The 25,671-nt window shown below is 40.1% G+C and overlaps 1 protein-coding gene across 1 annotated transcript in view; it reads left to right on the top strand.

Annotated features, from left to right (window-relative positions):
* LOC311521995 (cytoplasmic dynein 1 heavy chain 1) overlaps positions 1 to 25,671 on the top strand; it is a 70,134-nt gene that overhangs the window by 32,494 nt on the left and 11,969 nt on the right. The window contains exons 32-67 of the mRNA XM_084630785.1: positions 378 to 590; positions 792 to 1,030; positions 1,170 to 1,326; positions 3,580 to 3,807; positions 4,061 to 4,291; positions 4,453 to 4,593; positions 4,955 to 5,188; positions 6,296 to 6,502; positions 6,585 to 6,706; positions 8,618 to 8,783; positions 9,000 to 9,163; positions 10,004 to 10,133; positions 11,939 to 12,072; positions 12,385 to 12,499; positions 12,659 to 12,820; positions 12,908 to 13,122; positions 13,254 to 13,458; positions 13,637 to 13,810; positions 13,915 to 14,034; positions 14,120 to 14,240; positions 15,098 to 15,293; positions 16,014 to 16,131; positions 17,255 to 17,470; positions 18,255 to 18,467; positions 18,649 to 18,776; positions 19,320 to 19,473; positions 20,609 to 20,755; positions 20,844 to 20,994; positions 21,219 to 21,472; positions 21,664 to 21,798; positions 21,910 to 22,004; positions 22,152 to 22,326; positions 22,819 to 22,894; positions 24,502 to 24,662; positions 24,997 to 25,108; positions 25,581 to 25,641. Coding sequence (XP_084486911.1) covers positions 378 to 590; positions 792 to 1,030; positions 1,170 to 1,326; positions 3,580 to 3,807; positions 4,061 to 4,291; positions 4,453 to 4,593; positions 4,955 to 5,188; positions 6,296 to 6,502; positions 6,585 to 6,706; positions 8,618 to 8,783; positions 9,000 to 9,163; positions 10,004 to 10,133; positions 11,939 to 12,072; positions 12,385 to 12,499; positions 12,659 to 12,820; positions 12,908 to 13,122; positions 13,254 to 13,458; positions 13,637 to 13,810; positions 13,915 to 14,034; positions 14,120 to 14,240; positions 15,098 to 15,293; positions 16,014 to 16,131; positions 17,255 to 17,470; positions 18,255 to 18,467; positions 18,649 to 18,776; positions 19,320 to 19,473; positions 20,609 to 20,755; positions 20,844 to 20,994; positions 21,219 to 21,472; positions 21,664 to 21,798; positions 21,910 to 22,004; positions 22,152 to 22,326; positions 22,819 to 22,894; positions 24,502 to 24,662; positions 24,997 to 25,108; positions 25,581 to 25,641 — 5,870 coding nt within the window. The remainder of the gene's footprint in view (positions 1 to 377; positions 591 to 791; positions 1,031 to 1,169; positions 1,327 to 3,579; positions 3,808 to 4,060; positions 4,292 to 4,452; positions 4,594 to 4,954; positions 5,189 to 6,295; positions 6,503 to 6,584; positions 6,707 to 8,617; positions 8,784 to 8,999; positions 9,164 to 10,003; positions 10,134 to 11,938; positions 12,073 to 12,384; positions 12,500 to 12,658; positions 12,821 to 12,907; positions 13,123 to 13,253; positions 13,459 to 13,636; positions 13,811 to 13,914; positions 14,035 to 14,119; positions 14,241 to 15,097; positions 15,294 to 16,013; positions 16,132 to 17,254; positions 17,471 to 18,254; positions 18,468 to 18,648; positions 18,777 to 19,319; positions 19,474 to 20,608; positions 20,756 to 20,843; positions 20,995 to 21,218; positions 21,473 to 21,663; positions 21,799 to 21,909; positions 22,005 to 22,151; positions 22,327 to 22,818; positions 22,895 to 24,501; positions 24,663 to 24,996; positions 25,109 to 25,580; positions 25,642 to 25,671) is intronic.

Below are 25,671 nucleotides of genomic sequence, written 5' to 3' on the forward strand. Positions count from 1 at the left end.
TCCAAGTGGAGTAGATGTTCTGAATGAACTCCTCTGTAGTTCACATCACTTTCAGATAAATGTTATGTAGGCAAGTACAGCTGTCACTCCTCAATTAAGGCAATTGTATTAGGTGATGGCTTAAGTATTCCCTGTATAGCATCACTTCAAGTTCATAATGCACTGTTATAAATGGTCTTGCACAAATACAAAACTCAACATCAAATAAGTTTTGCAGGGAATAAGAATGCCAAATGCAAACCTAGCAAATGTCAATATACTCTGCAGTCTTAGTATTCAGCGTGACCTGTTTGAAATATTTCTACCAATGTGACTAATGCAGATATTCATTGCTTGCCTTGTATTGTCTAATCAAAGCATGAACATTTTCTGTGTAGATTTTGATCCAGAGTGTGTGTGAAACAATGGTACCTAAACTTGTTGCAGAAGACATCCCATTGCTGTTCAGTCTCTTGTCTGATGTATTCCCTGGAGTACAGTATCATCGTGGTGAAATGACAGCCCTGCGAGAGGAGCTTAAGAAAGTGTGTCAGGAAATGTACCTTACCTATGGTGATGGAGAAGAAGTTGGTGGCATGTGGGTGGAAAAGGTACATTGTGATAGTTGTAAATCTTACAATGTGGAGTTGACAAAAGTACATGTAGCACTTTCCATATTCCGTGATACAGAAATCAAATATAACCGCTCCCCAAATAGACAGAGTACCTAAAATAAATTTCAACTTTAAGTGATTCTGGATTATTATGTTTGAATCTTAATAACTGGAAATCTTAAATCTGTTCTGTCACAGGTTCTTCAGCTCTATCAAATTACCCAGATCAATCATGGGTTGATGATGGTGGGTCCTTCTGGAAGTGGAAAGAGCATGGCTTGGAGAGTGCTGCTAAAAGCTCTGGAGCGGCTAGAGGGTGTAGAAGGTGTTGCTCACATCATTGATCCAAAAGCAATCAGCAAAGATCACCTCTATGGTACTTTGGATCCAAATACCAGAGAATGGACAGATGGATTGTTTACACATGTCCTGAGAAAGTGAGTCTTAAACATTAATAGCATATAAGTTAAGAAGTGGCTATTGGAGAGATCCTTGGATGTTGTCATTGCCATGGAGGATTGAGGAAAGGGAATATTACTGTTTTTTAACCTACACTAAATGCTTTCCTGAATTTAGGATCATAGACAATGTGAGAGGTGAATTGCAAAAACGACAGTGGATCATCTTTGATGGGGATGTAGATCCTGAATGGGTGGAGAACTTAAACTCCGTGCTGGATGACAACAAACTGCTGACTCTGCCCAATGGAGAACGTCTCAGCCTTCCACCAAATGTAAAGTTCTTTTTGTTTTTACAAACATTTTAGCATTTCTAAATAGTTTAATCTACTGAAAATTTGATAGCTCTGCTGCTTTTGGTAGCTGACATGAACAGGCTCTTACCACACAAACTGTGGGCACAGAGTAAAGTTAATATTGCATCAGAGCAAAAGTGATCTTATGCAATGGTCTGGTTCAACTCTTTAAAACTCTTCTGTGGTTATGGAGTTTGTCATGTCAGGTTTACCTTGACCCTACCAGACTAGGAAATACTAGATCATGCCTGAATGTCTAATTAGGTGTTAAGAAAAAACTTAATTTTTATACCACCTATTGGCTTCTTAGGAGTTTAGAGAAGCATGTTAACTGAGCTTTTACAGTAACTCCTTGTTTAACATTGTAAGTTATATTCCTGAAAAATGCTACTTTAAGCGAAGTGATGTTAAGCTAGTCCAGTTTCCCCATAAGAATTAATGTAAATGGGGGTAGGAGGTGGGGGGCTAGGTTCCAGGGAAACTTTTTTCCACCAGACAAGACTCGTGTGGATGTGTGTGGAATACACACATTTTTTTAAACAGTTGTATACTGTATATTGTGAAGCTTGGTTGAGGTGGTGAAGTCAGAGGGTGGGATATTTCCCAGGGAATGCCTTCCTGCGAATTGATGAACTAGCACTTGGCTGAGCTCTCAAGGGTTGTTAATACGTTGTTGTTAATGTAGCCTCACACTCTACAAGGCAGCATGAACGGAGGGAGACACAACATGGCAGTGGCTGCAAACATTCCCTGTGGGAACTGAGCGTGATGAACTCATGCTGTTCCACTGGAGCGCACCACTCCTTCCACTTTCTAAAGGCATGCATGTGTGTGTGACTGACAGCTTAGGGGAGCTGAATGGGGGGGCGCGGGGCTACTGGTCCAACCTGGTTCCTATCCCCCACCAGCTAGGCCCAATGGGCTGCTCTTTCTGCAAGCAGTGGACAAAGCAGGCAGCTGCCGAACAACATTATAAGAGAGCATTGCGCAACTTTAAGCAAGCATGTTCTCTAACAGACCATAGAATAACAGAATTGGAAGGGACCTCTGGAGGCCATCTAGTCCAACCCCCTGCCCAGAGCAGGACCAGTCCCAACTAAATCATCCCAGCCAGGGCTTTGTCAAGCCTGACCTTAAAAACTTCTAAGGAAGGGGATTCCACCACCTCCCTAGGTAACGCATTCCAGTGTTTCACCACCCTCCTAGTGAAAAAGTTTCCTAATATCCAACCTAAACCTCCCCCACTGCAACTTGAGACCATTACTCCTTGTCCTGTCATCTGCTATCACTGAGAATAGTCTAGATCCATCCTCTTTGGATCCACCTTTCAGGTAGTTAAAAACAGCTATCAAATCCCCCCTCATTCTTCTCTTCCGCAGACTAAACAAGCCCAGTTCCCTCAGCCTCTCCTCATAACTCATGTGTTCCAGTCCCCTAATCATTTTTGTTGCCCTTCACTGGACTCTCTCCAATTTCTCCACATCCTTCTTGTAGTGTGGGGCCCAAAACTGGACACAGTACTCCAGATGAGGCCTCACCAATGTCGAATAGAGGGGAACGATCACATCCCTTGATCTGCTGGCAATGCCCCTACTTATACATCCCAAAATGCCATTGGCCTTCTTGGCAACAAGGGAACACTGTTGACTCCTATCCAGCTTCTCGTCCACTGTCACCCCTAGGTCCTTCTCTGCAGAACTGCTGCCTAGCCGTTCAGTCCCTAGTCTGTAGCGGTGCATTGGCTTCTTCTGTTCTAAGTGCAGGACTCTGCACTTGTCCTTGTTGAACCTCATCAGATTTCTTTTGGCCCAATCCTCTAATTTGTCTAGGTCCCTCTGTATCCTATCCTTACCCTCCAGCGTATCTACCACTCCTCTCAGTTTAGTGTCATCCGCAAACTTGCTGAGGGTGCAATCCACACCATTCTCCAGATCATAATGAAGATATTGAACAAAACCGGCCTCAGGACCGATCCTTGGGGCAGTCCGCTAGATACCGGCTGCCAACTAGACATGGAGCCATTGATCACTACCCATTGAGCCCGACAATCTAGCCAACTTTCTACCCACCCTGTAGTGCATCCATCCAGCCCATACTTCTTTAACTTGCTGACATGATCAGTGGCTTAACAACGAAATGTCAAGTAGGACAATGTTAAGTGAGGAGTTACTGTAATAGATTCAGTAGAACATAAAATCTAACTTCTCTTAAATGTCTGCACTTTCTCTCTAGGTGCGTATCATGTTTGAGGTACAGGATCTGAAATATGCTACTCTGGCCACAGTGTCAAGATGTGGAATGGTCTGGTTCAGTGAAGATGTTCTAAGCACTGACATGATATTCAATAACTTCTTGGCCAGACTACGAAGCATCCCTCTGGATGAAGGTGAAGAGGAAGCTCAGCGCAGGCGAAAGGGCAAAGAAGATGAAGGTGAAGAAGCAGCTTCTCCAATGTTGCAGGTATAACTTGGAATGGATTGTAATACTGTGGACTGACACCAGACCCACTAAAAGTAGGAAGTGCCTTGAAAGCTTATCTTACCGGCTGTACTGAATATAAATAGAGATTGAGTTAACAAAGTATAATTTTAGGGAATACAACATGCATGACATTTTGAATCCATGCTACTGACAAACTTATTTTAAAATCTAGTGTCATGACTTAAGACTACAAACCAAGTTCCTTGAACAATGCTAATGTCTTTACCAACAGATTCAAAGAGATGCAGCAACAATTATGCAGCCCTATTTCACATCTAATGGACTTGTGACTAAAGCTCTTGAACATGCTTTCAAGTTAGAGCATATCATGGACCTCACTCGCTTGCGCTGTCTTGGTTCATTGTTCTCTATGTTGCATCAGGCTTGCCGCAATGTAGCCCAGTACAATGCAAACCATCCCGATTTCCCTATGCAGATAGAGCAACTGGAGCGTTATATCCAGGTAAAGTAAATACTTAAGCAAAGTGATCTGAAAGCCTAAAGATGAACACAGTTACCAGATTCATTGAATAGTCTCCTTGTATTTTCTTCAGCTGTCCTTCGAACACAAGTAATACTTTTTTTGCATTTGTGTGGACTAATCTTTCTCTTCTCTTCCATCAGAGATACCTGGTCTATGCAATACTGTGGTCACTTTCTGGAGACAGCCGTCTGAAAATGAGAGCAGAGCTGGGAGAATACATTAGGAGAATCACCACTGTACCATTGCCCACAGCACCCAATATACCCATAATTGATTATGAGGTAATAGCCTCTTGTACTTTGTATAGGTTAAAAACCTAATTCCTAAGGAAACAAAACCAGAATGACACTCTTTCTAAATTAACCTCTCTCAATGGGAGTAAATCAATATCTCACAAGTTAGCTCAAGGCTAGCCACTCTACATTTGATTCCCCCCACCCCCTCAGTTGGTACATAATGTACTGTGTAATCCAGCCTGCTTCTAAACTAGTCCCAAAGCATTAAATCTGTAGGTGTTAAAAACCTAACTGAGTTCACAGATTAAAGCATGAAGTTGTGTAAAATAAGATGGGGTTGTGATGACAACCCCACTGGAACACATCTGTCTCCTAAATTTAATTAACTGTATTTCTGTTCACCTAGGTGTCAATTACAGGTGAATGGGTCCCATGGCAGTCCAAGGTTCCTCAGATTGAAGTTGAGACACACAAGGTTGCTGCTCCTGATGTTGTAGTACCAACCCTAGATACCGTCCGCCATGAAGCTTTACTGTATACTTGGCTAGCGGAACACAAACCCCTAGTGCTCTGTGGCCCACCAGGTTCTGGAAAGACTATGACCCTTTTCAGTGCTCTCAGAGCCCTCCCTGATATGGAGGTAACTATTGTGTTTATGTGTGGGTTATTGAATAATAGCAAATTTTATAACAAGTAAAAGCTGCCTACAAGGTTTACTCTCGTGATTACAGCAACACCTCTCTACTTACATGACAAAAACTTCATTGTATCAGAGCTCTTTGCCCAAGTAAATGAATGTATCTTTATAACACTCTGTGAAGTAGAAACATGAACTGTAAAAGGGAGTGAAAACTGAAGCAGAAATCAGTGACTTGCCCATAGTCACCAGGAAGATCTAGACTCTTCCTAACTCCAGGAGTCCCTTAACTTCAAGGCCATCTGTTCTTCCTTTCTAACTAGCACCAGTAGTACTGGCTTTTTTCCACTTGTTCGTATTAAATCAAAAGTATTTTGAGTTCAGGTAGCTGTTCCGTCTTGGTATATGAGTGTTTAAACCTGTTAACAGTGATGAGAGACAGTATGTGTAACAGGTGGGTACTACTGGCACATAACAGACTTTGATGGCAAAGTCTATAAGGAATTTTACATATCTGTAGTGACCCAAATACTTGTGTAAACAGCATCCAGTGATCAGTATCTAGTCAACATACAGCATATATTTTCAGTCTGAAGGCCAAGTTGTAACATATATTTGTTACTGAGGAATGATAATCTATTGAAACTTTGGTTATAGATTCATAGATATTAAGGTCAGAAGGGACCATTATGATCTAGTCCAACCTCCTGCAAAACGCAGGCCACAGGATCTCACCCACCCACTCCTGTGAAAAACCTCTCGCCTATGTCTGAGCTATTGAAATCCTCAAATTGTGGTTTAAAGACTTAAAGGAGCAGAGAATCCTCCAGCAAGTCACCCGTGCCCCATGCTACAGAGGAAGGCAAAAAACCTCCAGGGCCTCTTCCAATCTGCCCTGGAGGAAAATTCCTTCTCGATCCCAAATACGGCGATCAGCTAAACCCTGAGCATATGGGCAAGATTCACCAGCCAGATACCCAGAAAAGAATTTTCTGAAGTAACTCAGATCCCACCCCATCTAACATCCCATCACAGGCCATTATTTCTAAGATTTCAAGCTATTAAAACATATCAAATGTCTTACCTCTTTCACCCCCTTTTTTTTTAAAGGTGGTTGGACTTAACTTCTCTAGTGCTACTACCCCAGAGCTACTTTTGAAAACTTTTGATCATTACTGTGAGTACAGGCGTACACCTAATGGAGTGGTGCTGGCTCCCGTGCAGCTAGGAAAGTGGCTGGTGCTGTTCTGTGACGAAATCAACTTGCCAGATATGGATAAGTATGGCACGCAGAGAGTCATATCCTTCATTAGACAGGTTTGTTTCCTTGTGAAACTAAGGATTCTACTGTTATGCTTTTATGGAAACTTTCTTATATTAAAACAATTCCCTCATTCAGATGGTGGAACATGGAGGCTTCTACCGTACATCGGATCAGACCTGGGTGAAATTAGAGAGGATTCAGTTTGTTGGAGCTTGTAACCCCCCTACCGATCCTGGAAGGAAACCACTTTCACATAGGTAAATACTATTCTGAAGCTACTAAAACTATAGTACTGATCTGCAAAATGGAGTATCTGATTCCTTTACATTCTACTATTGGAATCCAGTTTTTGTAGCATCAAATATTGGTTTAAAAATACCTTGCATCCAAATGAGCTGCTCGTTAACAGTCCATCAGGCTTCTGTTGATCTTCAATAAGTCTTGGAACACTGGAAGTTCCGAAGACTGGAAGAAAGCTGCCAAAATGCCAGTTTTTAAAAAGTGTAAATGGGATGACCTAGATCTCGGCCAAAATAATGGAGTGGCTGATACAGGACTTGATTGCCTTCTTTTAGTTGTTTTACATGTAACTAATACAAATCAACATGGGTTTATGGAGAATAGATCCTGTCAAACTAGTTTTGTTTTGTTTGAGATTGCAAATTTAGCTGATAAAGGTAATAGTGTTGACATAATATACTCACTTAGGTAAGGCATTTGACCTGGTACTACATGACAATTTGATTTAAAAACAAAAACAAACTAGAATGATATAAAAGTTACATGGCACACATTAAATGGATTAAAAACTGGCTAGCAGATAAGTCTCAAAATGTAACTGTTAACTGGGAGCCATTATTGAGTGGGCTTGTTTCCAATAGGGTTGCGCAGGGCCTGGTTTTTGACCGTATGATATTTAGCATCTTTATCAGTTACCTGGAAGAGAACAAAATAATCACTCTGTTTGTAGAGGACCCAAAAATGGGAGGATGTTAAATGACTAGGACAGGTTACTGATTCACAGCAATCTGTGTCACTTGGTAAACTGGGCGAAGCAGTTAATATGCATTTTAATAAAGCTAAATGTAAATACATACATCTAGGAACAAAGAATGTTGGCCATACTTGCAGGTTGGGGGACACTCTTCCTATTTATGATCCCCATTTAAGCATCCCAGGATTGCCTTAGCTCTTTTGGCCAGTGTTACATGTTCAGCAGGGAGCTCAAGTTCAACTGATTATCCACCATGATCCCCAAGCCCCTTTCAGGATAAAGAGGCTTATTTGATCTCTGTATTTGGTACTGATGTGACCACTGCTGGAATCTGTGTCCAGTTCTGGTGCCCACAATTAGAGAAAGATGTGGACAAATTGAAGAGTTCAGGGAAGAGTCACAAGAATGATAAAGGATTAGAAAACCTGCTTTTATAATGATGGACTCAGAATGCTCAAGCTATTTAGCTTAACAAAGAATAGGTTAAGGAGGGACTTGATTGGTCTGTAAGTACCTACATAGGGAACAAATATTTAATAATGGGCTCTTCAGCTTCCAGCCACTGGATCATGTTATACCCTTCTTTGCTAGACTGAAGCTAGACAAATTCAGATTGGAAACAAGGCAATTACCCATTGGAATAACTTACTGGGGGTGGATTCTGCATCATTCACAATTTTTAAATCGAGATGATAGCATTTTTTTCTAAAAGATGCCCTGGGAATTATTTTGGGGAAGTTCTACCGCCTGTGTTATATGGGAGGTTAGACTAGATTGCTTCTGACCTTCGACTCTCTGAGCAACACAGACTGTACTCACTCACATCCCTGTACTTCAAAGAGGACTTTGTTTTCGCCAACAGGGTGGTATCTAATGTGAGTGCTGAACATTACTCACTTCAGAGGCTGAGAATGCTGTTATGAAATTAATAGTTACTTTTACCCTATGGAACAAGCAGCTTGGATCAGAAACGAACCAATATGATGTGATATTGCAGAGTACAAGTCAGTAATTGACTCTCCTACTTTGACTTTTAGTGGCTTAATTTGAGATGAAATCTCCACCAAGGATGGCAGTTGTTTTGAATATTGAAAATAGATCGGTCAGGTCTAGTCTAGCTGACTTGGATGAAGTCTCTCCTCATATGAACACTAAGCTATTGGACCTCTTTCAGATTTTTACGCCACGTCCCTGTGGTGTATGTGGATTATCCTGGACCGGCTTCCCTTACTCAGATATATGGAACATTCAATCGTGCAATGCTGAGGCTTATCCCATCGCTCCGCACATATGCAGAACCTCTTACTGCTGCCATGGTAGAGTTCTACACAATGTCACAGGTAACGTGCTCTACACACTATCCCAACTTCTGACTAGTCCTTTTTCCTTGTTACTGTGCCACTTTAGATAAATCCCAGTGCTTTTTGTCTTGGCCTGCTTACCCAGTTTTTATTAGCAGTTGTGAGATGGGAACATGAAAAGCATTGTTTGCATGTTAATTATTGTTGCACAACTTTATCCCATTAGATACTATACCCAGTGTTTTGAATTTTTAGGAAAGGTTCACCCAAGACACACAACCACACTACATCTATTCACCTCGTGAAATGACTCGATGGGTGAGAGGTATCTTTGAAGCCTTGAGACCATTAGAAACCTTACCTGTTGAAGGCCTTATTAGGATTTGGGCACACGAAGCTTTGCGTCTCTTCCAAGACCGGTAAAGAAACTATGGAAATAGTATTAAAAGTACAAATTGATCTTTTTCTCAACTCTTTCCAGAGACTTTCCTTTAAAATAATTGAGGCCCAAGTTGAATTCTAATTTGATTCCAGATTGCTCTTTTAGATATATTAAGTATAAACACTTAAAAGGGCTCAGCTGGGCAGAATTCTCAAGTAGTTCAAATGCCAAACTCACTTTTTTTTTTTTTTTTTTGGCCAGTAATTTCAACTTCAAACGGTTGGCTCATTCATTTATCTGCTTGGAGCACAAAACTGTTGTAATGGGCAGGTTTGTGAGGTGAAGTACAGACTGCCTACGAAGACCACAGGATTATAGTTCACCTCAAATTTAAAGGTGGTAAAAACAAATAGTTTGAAAAGGCTTGGCCAATCTCAGTCCCCTTTCTTTAATTGTTGCAGTTGAGTTTGAGGATTTTATCAAATTGAGATTTTTTTTACCATATTGGACCTTAAATTGTTACGATTACACTGAAAGGATTTTCACCCTTACTCCCTTCTCACATCTTCAGGATTTGTCAAATTGAAATTGCGCTTGCTGTAGAAATGAACAAAAGTTAAAGTTCATAAAATAAGTGCCACCTTCAAAGGCTTATATATGAGGAGTAATACCTTTTGTGGATTTGAAATCTAGTCCTCTCTAAGCTCAGGGCAAGAAAAGTGTCTGTTGCATTGCTAAGTAGTTGCAAGTAGATGTAAATATGGGTCAGTTCTAATAGTATTACCCTTTGCCTTACTTGATATTTAAAACACTTCACGTATATCTGTTTTTAATAGGTGTTGCATGCTTGCTTGTAACTGTCTTTCTCTCTAACTAGACTTGTGGAAGATGAGGAGAGACGTTGGACTGATGAAAACATTGATATGGTAGCTCTGAAACATTTCCCTAACATAGACAAAGAGAAAGCTATGAGCAGACCCATCTTGTACAGCAATTGGCTGTCAAAGGTAAAGAGGGATATCTCAGTTGAAGCCTTGCCATTGACCGTTGCAGACACTAAGTATCCTATTAAGAGAGTGAATCTTTGCCCACCACTTCTCTTAGGCAGTACTCCTTCTAGTGTGCTAAACATAGTCCATGCATGTTTCAGAGTAGCAGCCGTGTTAGTCTATATTCGCAAAAAGAAAAGGAGGACTTGTGGCACCTTAGAGACTATCCAGTTTATTTGAGCATAAGCTTTCGTGAGCTATAGCTATATCGAATGCATCCAATGAAGTGAGCTGTAGCTCACGAAAGCTCATGCTCAAATAAATTGGTTAGTCTCTAAGGTGCCACAAGTACTCCTTTTTCTTTCTGCGAGTCCATGCTATGATAGAGTTTACCTTTGACAATAAGGATTGCTAATTATTTGGAGTTGGTAAGCAAACACATTTGATGCAGCATGCCATGATGGGTATCCAGCACACAGCAGAATCTGTCTGGGTATCAAGGGAGTAGAACTGTGAATTTGAAGGCAGAGCATATACCCAAACAGGGACACCTCTAGAATACCAAGGGTAACAATCCCAGAAAGTATCCTGGGGTCTTGGACTAGTGCAGTTAGGAGATGTAGGTTCTTTTTGGTTTATTTAACAAATAAGCCAGTGGTGTCCGTAACCACACTGGCTAACTAATGACTCAAAGGAGAAGTGCCACCCACTGAGTCACAAGCTTCATTTCCTAGCATCCTGGGTCTCCCAAGTGGTGTTAGATCATTGAGTTGCTTGATCTGAGGTATGACCCAAGGTGGTATGATTGTGGAGTACAAGCATACTCAATCTTCTATCTAGCTGTATGCTTTCAAAACAATAAATGCCTATAGTCGTCCCATAACAAACAATAGTGTCTGGTCAATAAACTGTTCGTGGCCTTAGACACCCTCCCTTCCACCCCCACCACCACCAGTCCTTTATATGACCTCAGCTGTTGCAACTGACTTAAAAAAAACAATTGTGTAATGCTAATATGTGGTTTGTAAAGCTTGTTGCTCTGAATATTTTAGGGTTTGCTTTTCAGTGTCCAAGCAGGTATTCATAAATCTACTTCTGTGTTTGCTGGCTAAATGCTCTCCTGTCTGTTCAGACTTATGAAAATACACGGGGTGCATGTATGTTAAGTGTATTAGATAACATAACTCAAACCAGTTGAGCCATATGTGTGTTCAAATCAGGAATTTGCAGTGATGGTAAAAGTGCCAAGGAGGAGCACAAATACCGATCTACCTGGGAATTTTCTGGCACTTATGGAATATACTGACTTATATTGCCTCTTAAAGTAATCAGTAGATCCTTTTAGATGCCTTACATTACAATGGCTCTGCGGACATGATGCACAAATAGAAAATGCATCAGGTTTTAGTGCAGCATCTGAGCTGATGTGGAAACTAGTTTTTCAACTTAAGGTGAAGGTCTGAACTGCACTGCTAAGAGGCACAGCACAGAACTCATAGCCAAAGGGGAGTGGGGTGGGGACTAAGGTAGCTTTGAGTCTTAATGGGCTGTCTAAATCGTGCAAGCCACTTCCCAGATGCCAGCAGAAATTCTGGGCGGCACTGCTGCCATGGCATGTAACATTACATGCCCTGCCCGTGGCACATACTACATCAGAGTCTGAGGGGGTCCCTGTGGCGATCCTCCTCAATTCTTGAGTTGGGAATTTGTCACTCCAGCCCCTTTCTCACCCTGCTGACCCCTCTGTGCTGGATAATCTCTCCCTTAATCTTAAATTCTAGACGGTTAGATCTCTTGCTTACATATTGGCCTCCTTATTCTAGGATTATATCCCAGTGGATCAGGAAGAGCTGAGAGACTATGTAAAAGCCAGGCTGAAAGTGTTTTATGAGGAAGAACTTGATGTGCCACTAGTGCTGTTCAATGAAGTTTTGGATCATGTGCTAAGAATTGACCGGTAAGCTGAATTTCCAACTCCTGGGTTTGTCTAGTTTGAATTATAAAACAAATCTGTATTCAGACTAGTCCGGAATGGAGCACCAGTTTGTTCTGGTGTTCTACTTGGGAGAGGCATTCTGTAAAGGGGGCGTTGTAGCAGTAGACCGAGAAATATTGCCAATAGTTACTTCAGTGTGCCCCTGAACCAGACACAGTACTAAAAAGAAAAATAATACAGGTTAAGTTTGCAAGGAAAGGAGGCTTGGAAATGTGGTGGCTAAGTCACAATTTATCAAGCAATAAATTTACTTGAAGTACCAATCTCTTTCAGAATCTTCCGCCAGCCTCAGGGTCACTTGCTTCTCATTGGAGTTAGTGGAGCAGGGAAAACTACTCTCTCACGATTTGTGGCTTGGATGAATGGTTTAAGTGTTTACCAAATAAAGGTTGGTTTGGTTCAATCACTCAGCAAAAAAACTGACTGTTAAAACTTGTAGTTGTCTTACAGATATTCTATCTTTGGTAAGATAAATGTATAAACGTAAGTCATTGTGAGGGAGGATAAGGGCTAAAAAAGATCAGTAACTATTGCTAAATCTTTATAGGTTCATAGAAAATACACAGGTGAAGACTTTGATGAAGATCTGAGAACGGTCTTAAGACGCTCTGGCTGCAAGAATGAGAAAATAGCATTTATAATGGATGAGTCAAATGTACTGGATTCTGGATTCCTGGAGAGAATGAATACTCTTCTGGCCAATGGAGAGGTAACTTGAGTAAATGTGTATAAAGTAGCAGTTATGCAGGGAAAAAAATCAAGCCTTTAAGAAAAATATACTTATTCCCTGGATTAGGTTCCTGGTCTCTTTGAAGGAGATGAATATGCCACCCTTATGACTCAATGTAAAGAGGGAGCGCAGAAAGAAGGCTTAATGCTAGATTCCCATGAAGAATTGTACAAATGGTTCACCAGTCAAGTTATTCGCAATCTCCATGTTGTGTTCACCATGAACCCATCTTCTGAGGGCCTGAAGGACAGAGCAGCTACTTCTCCAGCTCTCTTCAACAGGTAACTTATTTACTCTGTTTGGGAACTAACCTACAACTTCAGGTCTGTCTTTTTTAATTAAGAATATTGTTAATACCCTCTTGAAAAAAGAAATTTTGGAGGCTTTAATGTATGTCTTGTCCTGTCTACAGGTGTGTCTTGAACTGGTTTGGAGACTGGTCAACTGAAGCACTGTACCAAGTTGGCAAAGAGTTTACAAGCAAAATGGATCTTGAGAAGCCAAACTACATTGTGCCAGACTATATGCCAGTTGTATATGACAAGTTACCACAACCGCCATCACATCGGGAAGCTATTGTGAATAGCTGTGTATTTGTTCATCAGACCCTTCATCAGGTGTGTTCTGCCATGCTACTCGGATCTCTAGTGCCGTGTTCTAGTAGACTGACACAAGTTCAGTACAACAACGTTGCCCTCTGACAGTTTTGAGTTTAAAAAAAAATCTAGATCTTCTTCTATAATCCTAATCTTCTACATATACAAACTTTTGACAAAATCCTTTTCCTTTGAAAAGGCTAATGCTCGTCTAGCAAAACGGGGAGGCAGAACTATGGCCATCACACCACGTCACTACTTGGACTTCATCAACCATTATGCTAACTTGTTCAATGAGAAAAGGAGTGAGCTGGAGGAACAGCAGATGCATTTGAATGTTGGTCTTCGAAAGATCAAGGAAACTGTTGACCAGGTACATACCTTTAAACTTTGCTTTTTAAAATAAAATTAGAGCTATTAAAACGTTTTAAAACTGAGTTTAGTCTATATAGACTCTAATCTTACAATTCATGACAGGTGGAAGAACTGCGTAGGGACTTGAGAATAAAGAGCCAGGAGTTGGAAAAAAAGAATGCTGCAGCTAATGACAAGCTGAAAAAAATGGTGAAGGATCAGCAAGAAGCTGAGAAGAAAAAGGTGAAATCAAAGCTTTCTTTACCTTTTGTACATGTGCAGTATATTTAGAAATAATATATTACAGGCTGCACAATCTTTCTCTTAGGTTATGAGCCAAGATATTCAGGAGCAGCTGCACAAACAGCAAGCAGTAATTGCAGATAAGCAAATGAGTGTGAAGGAGGATCTAGACAAAGTCGAGCCTGCTGTCATTGAAGCTCAGAATGGTAAGTCAGCACTGACAAATAACTACAGCATGCCTGCCTTTAGGGGTTGGGGCTGATCCAAAGGCTCTTGAAGTCAGTGGGCATGCTTCCATTTGCTTCAGTGAACTTTGGGTCCTTCCCTTTATCAGCAGTATCTTAATCTTTAGTGTGGAAGCAGTAGAAATAAAATGGTTCACTAGCACTACTGAGCTTCCAAACGTCCTATTATTGCTACTGTAGACTTGCATTCTAAGCTGTATTTTTATTAAACTTTTGAGCAATAAAGTGTCTTAATGGTTCACTGTTTTTGTCAAGCTTTGCTAGATTTACTTGGTATCTTTCAGTATACCAGGCCACATTAGAATAGGAACTCCTGAAACAGGAGTAGGTCAACAAACACTAGGAAGTATCGTGAATGGAAATACTACCTACAACTTATTTACTCAAGAGTTAGTTACAATGGCGTATCAGTGGGTTGTGTAAGAGGAGGAAGGACTTCTAATTCACTATTTGATTAGCTATACAGTCACTCACTGTAGAGGCATAGCCTTGTTTTTAGGCTCCTTACCTTGTGAACTCAGTATAGCTGCCAGGTGCAAACTCTTGCTCTTGTAGTAGTGCTTGGAGGCTTCTGATAGTTCAGCTTGCTCTCACACAAGTGAGAATACTGGTGGAGAGTTTTCAAAATGTGGAAAGCATTTGGTTTTCACAAGACAGGTTTAATTCATTTTAGATATGACCTGAAGCTTAATCTCTCAACAATCTCAATGAAGATTTGCTAATTCCTGTCTTACTATTTTGCTGTCTTCTCTTCCTTTTTCTCCCCTATCAATACTCTTCCTTTCTCCTGATCGATCCGGCTTGACCACTGTGATTAGCTGTAAAATCAATAAAGAAGCAGCATCTGGTAGAGGTCCGTTCTATGGCCAACCCACCTGCAGCAGTGAAGCTAGCACTAGAATCCATCTGTCTACTATTGGGTGAAAGTACAACTGACTGGAAACAGATACGTTCCATCATTATGAGGGAAAACTTCATTCCAACTATTGTAAACTTTTCTGCTGAGGAGATCAGGTGAATAACTGCAGGTACTGAGGTACTGCTGGGAATAGAAAGAAATTTGTTCACAAGATGTCCACAATAGAAGTCTTAGTTAGTAGTCACAATTGGTGGTGATAGGGTTTGTTTTCTACCTCACAAAAAGCAAAATTAATCTCAGTGCGTATGCAGAATCTCCACCTTTTATGCGGCGAACAAAATATCAAACTCTGTCATATATTCATGAAGATGATCTATCAGGGAGCAGATATCCATCTCGGCTAAATTTTGCTCTTAAAATAAATTTTAAAGTATAGTCTGAGTAGCACATACTGCCATCAGAGCACTGGGATATAGACTATTCCCAGTAATTGAACTTAAATTTCTTTCTTTATTTCCCAGCAGTAGCCTTAAATCCTTGATTGTTGCATGCTGAATACTTTTTTCGTTCTCTTAATAGCTGTGAGCTGTATAAGGAAGCAGCATCGTGTTGAAGTAAGAGCAGTGGCCAGCCCTCCTGCTGCAGTAAAACTGGTTTTAGAATCAATCTGTCTCTTGTTTGGTGAGGAGACAAATGACTGGAAAAAGATATAATTTAATCAGCAGCTTTTCATTGTCAACTTTAATACTGACGATCTACGGTATTGGTTTTAGTTTATCTGCTGTAGTAAAGGGGCAACTTCCTCTCAGTAATTCTGCGCTGACAGTTTCAATACTTGCATACATGCTGTGTGAAACATAACTCTTCTTTTGCAGTGATTCCATCCGGGAAAAGATGAAGAAGAATTACATGTCAAATCCAAGTTACAATTACGAAATCGTAAACCGAGCATCCTTAGCGTGTGGCCCCATGGTAAAATGGGCAATTGCACAGGTAACTTCTGCAGTAGATACGCCAATGTAGAATGCTTCAGTGTTATGTGGGAAATCGAACACCTAGTGATCAGTACTAGTTCTACAGTGCTGGAAATATGCAAGGACTCAGAATCCGCAGACTTCCATCACTCAAAGATCTGTGGCGTCTTGTCTAGCTTGCTATTGTAGAGGTAAAAACAGAAATTGTCTCAAGTGAACGTGCAGAGTAAGGTGCTGAGTGTTCTTGAATACTCGGGTAACTGTCACATGATTAACAGGATCCTGCAGTACATATCATAAGAACTTTTATGTAATGATTGAAACCCTTAACTTACTTTTTCAAAAGACAGTTGAAAATATCTGTTTTCATAATCGTGATTAGTGGCTGGTCTTTTTGCTCCGTAGCCAGTTTTGTGTATGTACAGACCAGGTTTTTGTTGCCTGGTTTGATCTCGTTTCCCCCACCTGACAAGGGTGGGGAATATTTTAGAGCAGGGTGATCATGTCTGTCTTAGGGTAGGGCATCTAGTTCTGAAGTAATGTCAATGGCAAGCGCAGACAGCATCTCATCTAGCCCTGTCCAAAGGCCAGGTTGGTTATTTGTGGGTGTAGGCTTTGGCTGAGAGTTTACAGGTGGGATTTTAGAAGCTTGAGTAGAGTGCTGTTATGGGAAAACAGGAGGGCTCCTTCAGTGGGGGCAAGCTAATCCCAGGGAAAAGGAAAAAGTAATTTTGGTATTTACCCCCAAAGGGAAAGCTTCCCTCTTCTAGCCTTCCAGACTCATTGCAGTGTCTCTCCTTCCTTCATCCTACATGCCCTGAGAGAGCGCACTGGCAATTGTCTCTGCACTGCATGATTTAATTTGATCGAAATCTGGAGGCTTCACAAAGAACTTCAGTGAGATGAAGAGTGTAGTTTACACCTCTGGCTGTTCCAGGCCGCCTGCAGACTCAGAATAGTGAATCAGTTTAAGTAGAAGACTAGAAAATTAAACTTTTTAAAATGAAATCCTGAATACCTAAAATCCTGAGGGATGCCCTCAATCCATAAAAAATTATTCTTGCTGACTTGCATGGTCCCAAGTCACATGGTAAGTTCCATTCTAGAAAGTATCTAGAACTGACTGTTTACATGTTTCACAGCTGAATTATGCAGATATGTTGAAACGAGTAGAACCTCTCCGCAATGAACTACAGAAACTGGAGGATGATGCTGAAGACAATCAACAGAAAGCTAATGAGGTAGAACAGATGATTCGTGATCTCGAGGCCAGTATTGCTCGCTACAAGGAAGAGTATGCAGTGCTGATTTCAGAGGCTCAAGCAATTAAGGCAGACCTGGCTGCAGTTGAAGCAAAAGTGAGAATACTTAATGTACCATTTTGTCCATTTTACTAACTTTTCTTTGTTTTGGGGTGGGAGTAGTGGCTTTCAAACATTCTGTATACCTTTCTAAAACAGAATGCTTTAATGGCCTCTCTACTCCACAGTTTGCCTTTCAATGTGTTTCATCCTTTGCCTTTCATCCAACCTGTCCACATCTTTCCTGAAGTGTGGTATCCAGACCTAGACACAGTAATACAGCTGAGCCCTGATTGCTGTATAGATTGGGACCAATACCTCCGGTGTCTGTCTTACAACACTCCTGTTAATATGTTCCAGAATATTAGCCTTTTTTGCAGCTGCATCACATTGTTCACTCATACTCAATGTGATCCACTGTAACCCCCGGATGCTCTTCAGCCTAGCCAGCTAGATCCTACCCAGTTATTCCCTGTTTTGTAGTTTTGCATTTGATTTTTTTCCCCCTTCTTGAATTTCACTTGTGGAATTCAGATCAATTCTCCAGTTTGTCAAGGTCGTTTTGAATTGTAATCCTGTTCTCCAAAATGTTTGCAACCCTTCTATCCCTTTCCCCTACCAGAACTGTAAAATTCACAGCCCAAGAATACTAACACCCAAACTTCCGGAGTTGTACATGCACTCATAATTGTTTTCTGGACATATATAATTCTGAAAATTTGGGTCCAAAGGCTGGTGTGTTGGGCAGACTTGTTTCTCCGTATAGGTTGCAAATGCAATAATTATGGGAGCCTTCATTTTGAATAGATATATATTAGATTGACCATTCCTTAATTTCTAGGTAAACCGTAGCACAGCTCTCTTGAAGAGTCTGTCTGCTGAACGTGAAAGATGGGAGAAGACAAGTGAAACCTTCAAGAACCAGATGTCCACTATTGCAGGAGACTGTTTGCTTTCAGGAGCTTTTATTGCTTATGCTGGTTACTTTGACCAGCAAATGCGACAGAACTTGTTCACTACATGGTCCCATCACTTGCAGCAAGCAAATATCCAGGTAAAGATTGATCCACAATTACTAATGTCATGACTACCACACGTGTTAACATTGATTGTAATGAGTTACTGTTTCGTAAAGGGGAAATCACAAGGTGTTCACAAAAGATAAAGATCAAATTTGATCGGACTTTGGGCTCTCTTTGGGCAAATAATAATAATAATAATGTTTTACTCTACAGTTCCGTACAGACATTGCGAGGACAGAATACCTTTCCAATGCAGATGAGCGTCTTCGCTGGCAAGCAAGTTCTCTACCTGCAGATGACCTGTGCACAGAAAACGCTATCATGCTTAAGCGGTTTAATAGGTACTTCGTTTGTACAATAAGTACAGAATGTGTGGGGATAAACTTAACAATGGATCGGTGCACAGAACTCCCACAGAAGTCAATGGAATTTGCACACACCTATCAAAAGGAAAACTTGGTTGAAACTTTATCATCAAACTGAATATAAATGCTTGAGAGATTTTTGAGCGCTGTCTGGCATCTACATAGTACCCATGATTAGCAAATTAAATTCAAGTCTTAATAATCTCCTTCCCTTGTGTTTATAAATAAGCAAAACAATTGCATTTTTAGTGTTCTTCACTATTATACCAACTTAGCTCAAACTGAAGCTGTTAGTCTGTATTGACTGAAATGTTAAAGTATCCTTTTGATAGTTGTATCTAGTTAGATCATTAACTGTTATCTTCTCCAAACAATGACCGTGATCCTCCATATTCCATTTCATGAGCCCACATTCTCCAAAAAAGATTTAGAATATTAACTCAACCTGAGTGGACTAAATGTCTTGTATCGGAAGCCTTAAATCAATCATATGATGGAAATATTTTTTCATTAACTTAGGTATCCACTGATCATTGATCCTTCTGGACAAGCCACAGAGTTCATTATGAATGAATACAAGGACCGTAAGATCACTCGTACTAGCTTTTTGGATGATGCTTTCAGAAAGAACTTGGAAAGTGCATTGAGATTTGGTAACCCTCTACTCGTCCAGGTTAGTCTCTTGTTTACATAAATTAGAAAAAAAAAAATTGTGGTTACATTTCCCAGGAAGTACACTTGAAATCTTCACTTGCTGGGGCTTAGTTTTATTGCTACTCTGGCAATTCTGTGCTTTTCAGGAATTAAATAAATGAAGGTCCTTGTGTAGACAATGGATCAAAATGTAGCAAAGATCATCTCCCTTACCTGTTGTTCTAACTACATTGCTCCCCCTCTCCTACCATATCAAGGTCAAATTTAAAGGCCTTTCTCAGCTGTGCCCCTTGCTACTTAATAATTTGTCACCAATTGTGCCCCTTCCGCTTCACCGGTGATTTCACTTTCCAGTCTGCCTGTCCACTCCCCTTCCGTGACTCTTCACACACCATCCCTCCTGCGTAGAACAGTCCCTACACTGATCTGTAATGCTCCTGTTTTCTAAAAAAATCTTAAAACTCACTTCTATGGATATCTACAGTAAATAGTGTTGAAATAGCTAGATTGGAGCAGATGGGAGAAGTCAGATTGGCTTGATGAAAATACAAAAAGTAACGCAAATGTATGAAAGTACATCTGTCTAGAGATGGTACCCATTCCTGTAGTATCCGAGCACCTCACAATACCTTAAGAAATAAGGCTAAATTATTCCTGTAGCACAGATGGGTAAAACTGAGGCACAGATTAACTTACTTTCCAAAGGTGTCAGTCTCCATCTCCATCACCCTCTTATTGCTTGTGCTCTTAAATTGTGAGCTCTTTGAGGCAGGATTCAGGTCTAATATTTGTAGCAATGGGAGCATCACTTCTGATTGCGGCATCTTGGTGCTACTTATCTGATATCTACACAATGAAAAGAGCAAAATTAAGAGAGCCAAATCTGGAAATGTTACTTAGGTATGTAATCCATCATCCAAAATGTCTGAATAGTATTTGATAGTAAAAATTAAACTGTGTATAGCTTATTGTATGGGGAATAACAGTGGACTAACAGTTTCACACATGACCAAAACTTCATGTGGATTACTACTAGAGCTTTTCCCAAGCCGGGGAAAATATGTGATCCAGATCAAACTTTATTCAAGCTTGTTCCAGCACAGGTCCATTTAGCTACTGTTCTCTTCATTACTCTCAATTGTATTGCTGTTTAGGATGTGGAGAGCTATGACCCAGTTCTGAATCCTGTGCTGAATCGTGAAGTCCGGAGAACTGGAGGTCGAGTGCTTATTACCCTGGGAGACCAAGATATTGACTTGTCACCATCCTTTGTCATCTTCCTCTCCACCAGAGATCCAACCGTAAGGAACTCGTACAAATTTGTTTAGCTTTCAGCAGGGCAGAACATGTATTAAGCCAACAAAATGATCCTGATATTTATTTTGATAGGTTGAATTTCCCCCGGATCTCTGCTCTCGTGTTACGTTTGTCAATTTCACAGTAACTCGCAGTAGTTTACAGAGCCAGTGTCTGAATGAGGTCCTGAAAGCTGAAAGACCAGACGTTGATGAAAAACGTTCTGACCTCCTTAAACTTCAAGGTCTGTTTCTGACAAATTAAACCATAAAAATGAGTCCTAATTAGAGAATAAACTTGACTGTCTCTCTTACTAATATACAGCTATTTTTATAGTTGAGGAATGTGATATTTTGGAATGTTCTGTTTCAAAGCATATAGGAGGTATGACAAGCTGCCTAGAATAAAATGTTTCTATAGGTTATATGCAATGCATGTGATCGCAGATCTCAATTTGTTTTACTTAAGGTGAATTCCAACTGCGTTTGCGGCAGTTAGAAAAATCTCTGCTACAAGCTCTCAATGAAGTGAAGGGACGTATTTTAGATGATGACACAATCATAACTACTTTGGAGAACCTAAAGAAGGAAGCAGCAGAGGTCACCAGAAAAGTAGAAGAGACTGATATTGTCATGCAAGAGGTGGAGACTGTATCTCAGCAGTATCTGCCACTTTCTACAGCATGCAGTAGTATCTACTTCACAATGGAGTCACTAAAACAGGTTAGATAAAGTATCAAATTTAATCCCTTTCTTCCCACCAGAAATATTCAGTACTCATAACATTTTTCCAAAGTCATGCTGTATTGTTTAAATTCCCGCTATGACTACAGAAGTATGTCACGGATTGCAATAACCTCAGTGTTTGACAAACAGTAGGGCCATAAGTTCTAAACTTTTTTAACTCTTTTTAGATACACTTCTTATACCAGTATTCTCTCCAATTTTTCTTGGATATCTATCATAATGTCTTGTACGAGAACCCAAATTTGAAGGGAATTACAGACCATACCCAGCGTCTCTCAATCATCACAAAAGACCTCTTCCAGGTTCAGTATAGAATTTTCATTGACATTGTACTTAGCAAAGGGTCTTGTCCTGTGGAAATCTGATTAAGGCTCTTTATAATACAACTAACCTGTTACATTTTGTTTCGCTAGGTGGCTTTCAATAGAGTAGCTCGTGGCATGCTACATCAGGATCACATAACCTTTGCTATGCTGTTGGCCAGAATTAAACTTAAAGGCACAATTGGGTAAATATTTGAATCTTTGCTTTTTGAGATGCATCTCAGTTTTCCCATTTACATACATGAAAGCTTTGTGTTTGATGCCTTAAAGTTAACCACTACTTCAGTTGAAGACAGATACTTGACTAAAATCTACTCTACTTTTAATTTAAGGGAGCCTACATATGATGCAGAATTCCAACATTTCTTAAGAGGAAAAGAAATTGTACTCAGCACAGCATCTCTCCCAAAGATCAGTGGACTTACAACTGAACAAATGGAAGCTATGATGAGATTGAGCTGCCTTCCTGAGTTTAAGGACCTGGTTTCTAAGGTTCAAGCTGATGAGGCAAGTATCCTGGTTAAGCACTGTCACTGCACAAAATTTAGGTTAGACCTATGTTGGGTACTTGCATGGCCCCCATTGCTATAGTATGAGTACTTCACAATGTAGCTAACCTCAAACACTCCTATGAGGTACGGATGGAGTTGGGAACTGAACCACAGACTAAGTGGCTTGTCAAGTTTACACAGGAAGATTTTGAGCAGGGATTCTAACCTCAGTTTTTCCAAGCTAGTGTCCTAAGCCATGGATCGGTCTCCCCCTCTTTGTAGAAACTAGTGTACAGTTTCATTTTATTTAAGTGGACTATGCAGTATATAGTTTTAGTTTTGTTTGGGGTTTTTGCTGCAGTAAACACCCCCATCACTATCAAGACCATATAATGGTTGGCTCTGTATCCATGTGTGTAGGAAGTCCCTGTTCTGAAGATCTTACAGCTGGAATAGAATCCTAAGTGTCGTGCACAATGCATCATAATTAATATTTCTTTCAATACAGCAATTCTGTATCTGGTTGGAGAGCAGTTCACCAGAGCAGACTGTGCCATACATTTGGTCTGAAGAAAAACCTGCAAGTAAGTTCAGTTGCACCCTTACCCTGGCAAATGCCTTGCTACCAGTTTGTCTTGAATAGAATAGACCTTCATTAAAGTCTTAGAACTTAGCACTTACGAAGTTTGATAAGCACTGCAAGTTTGAAGACTTCCCTTTTCAATCTTATCAATCCACAAAACAATTGCAGCATGAGTAATGACTGTGCAGCCTGTCCCTGACTCTACCCTACCATGGGGTCTTTGCGCCAAGTGGGGGCATTGTCTTGATATTCCCCTCAGACTGCCCACAAAAAGGTGTCGGCTATTTGCAAATATAAGTAAAAAAGGCACATTCAAATAGTTTCTTCAAAACACTGTTAATTTGTTCTAGTGTAGTGACTGTGGTTCCCTGCAACAGGAATAAATTACCGTACAATCCACTGTACATAGAGAGTTGAATGGGGCATCTGTGCCTTTTGGTCATTGCCAGCCTGGTCTAACTCAGTGCTCTGTAACAGTACTCTGTACAAGGCTCTCTTATAACAAGTTTCCTGACCCTGCCTGGTCCCCTGCTAGAATTATTGCTACCTCTCTCCTCCCTCCCCCCGGCTGCCTCAACTTCTGTATTAACTGAAACTAAGACTGTTCATGCAAAGTGTAGATATTTATAGGTGGCTAGAAAGAAACTAAAGCTCTGGATTGGTGAAAACTTAAAAGAAAACTGCCACTCTTTTTTGCTTAATCTTTCCCATCTGTAAGATCACATGGCAAAGCACTTGCATGCAAAATTTGTTTGAAATAGGCTGTTTATCATTTACAGAGCTGTCTAATTGTTATAAATTGTTACTAACCAACTTTTTTCTAAAGGGAGTATTTTAAGCTCACTTTTAGTAGCTGCTGTCAAATTCTTTGGCTATGGGATCAGAATTTGCATAAGAAAAACTACACTAGTTTCCCATGGTGCTTTTATCACTGGAGCATATAGATTTCAAATGATAGGTAAACAGTCAGTAGATCTGGACAAAATCTTAACAAGGGATACTGTCAAGCTAAAAGTTTTCTGTTACAAACAACAGCTTAGTTATTTGCCTTAATAGTCTAGCATTCTTCATGTGTTATGTATTACACAATATTGCAACACTTTAGTTTCAGATCCTGCAGGAAAGCGTGTTTTTTTTTGTTTTTTTTGTTTTTTTTTTGCTGAAATCCCTAGAGACTTTATGGCAACACTTGTATAGGCTTTAGATTCTGTATATGAACTCATTGCGGAAGCATCCAAAGGCCCTAATCAAATTACGGTACTGTTGTATTAGACACTGAAGAGCTCGCAACCTGAAGAGTACTGTGTGTAAGCCTGATGGTCACATTGATAGAGATGCCTAAATCAGTTTAAGATAACCTTCTTGGGCAGAGTTACTTTTGATTGTCAGATTAATAGCAATTACCATTATGTGAATTTCAGTATAGAGTACTGCATTTAGCAGCTTGTATCTCAGTCTTTAAAAGCTGTAGTTGTTTTAAGTCTTTTTTTCTTTCTTCAATAATTTGATTAACACAGTTCAAGGATTGGGAAGAAAATTATCAAATTATTATGACCTGTTAAGCGTCAGGAACAATAACACACACTCTCTCTTCTTTTCTCATTTTAGCCCCTATTGGGCAGGCCGTTCATCGTTTGCTCTTGATCCAGGCATTCCGTCCAGATCGTCTGCTGGCCATGGCACATGCCTTTGTTTCAGCAAACCTTGGCGAATCCTTTATGTCCATTATGGAGCAGCCCTTAGATCTGACACACATTGTAGATACTGAGGTAAATTATAGGAATGGAAATACTTTTAAAACATGACATCGTATCAAGGGCATACATCTCTGGTGGTGGCACATCAGACTGCTCTGCCTCAGTTTGAGGTGATGGGTGTCCGTTATAGGCTTCAGCACTGAGAGAACAGTATTCCTAGGATCCTTTAGCTAAAACTATTGCAGTATAACACTTACTAGCTATGCTGAACACACTTATTACAGTAGCATAAGGGATGAAGGGAATTTACCTTCCCCCCCACAGATTTGGGGGAGGTGCATAATTATCAATATGGTTTATTCTTATGGTAATTGTAAATGTTTTGTTTGAATGCCCTGGATTGTAGGTGAAACCTAATACTCCTGTTCTGATGTGTTCTGTACCTGGCTATGATGCCAGTGGCCATGTTGAAGATCTTGCCACTGAACAAAACACACAGATTACCTCTATTGCTATAGGTAAGAATACATTATCATTAGGTTTGGCAGAACTTGACTTTCATTTTTGTTTTATAATTTTTGACAGATACTGATTATTTTTTTAAGATCACTTAACAGTTTTAAAACTTTCAGTGGAGGGGAATCATGGGGGAGACAGTTTATTTAATGACAGACATTGGGATTCAAAAAGTTAAAGCTTTATCATAAACACAAATTGTCAACATCACTTGTAAAAATATACGAAGTAAATATCCTTAAATCTGTCTTCAAGCAGCATTTTTATTGTTTTCCTGTCTGTAAGTGTGTGTTTGATTCAGATATTTTTTTCATCTTTGTGTGTGTGCATGCATGGTGAAATTAACATTTACTAATTTAAGAAAAGCAAATTGTTCCAGGCAGTTGTTATGTTTGTCTTATTTCTTACCACCTCATATAAACATAATTTAAGCCAATTAAGTTTCTAGAACTAACTATAACCTTCTGCTTGTAGGCTCTGCTGAAGGATTTAATCAAGCAGATAAGGCAATAAACACAGCAGTGAAATCTGGCAGGTATGTTCTGTCCCTCTTTTTATATAAGTG

This window comes from Lepidochelys olivacea (genome assembly GCF_965140295.1).
Source record: "Lepidochelys olivacea isolate rLepOli2 genome assembly, chromosome: 6".
Classification (NCBI taxonomy): domain Eukaryota; kingdom Metazoa; phylum Chordata; order Testudines; family Cheloniidae; genus Lepidochelys; species Lepidochelys olivacea.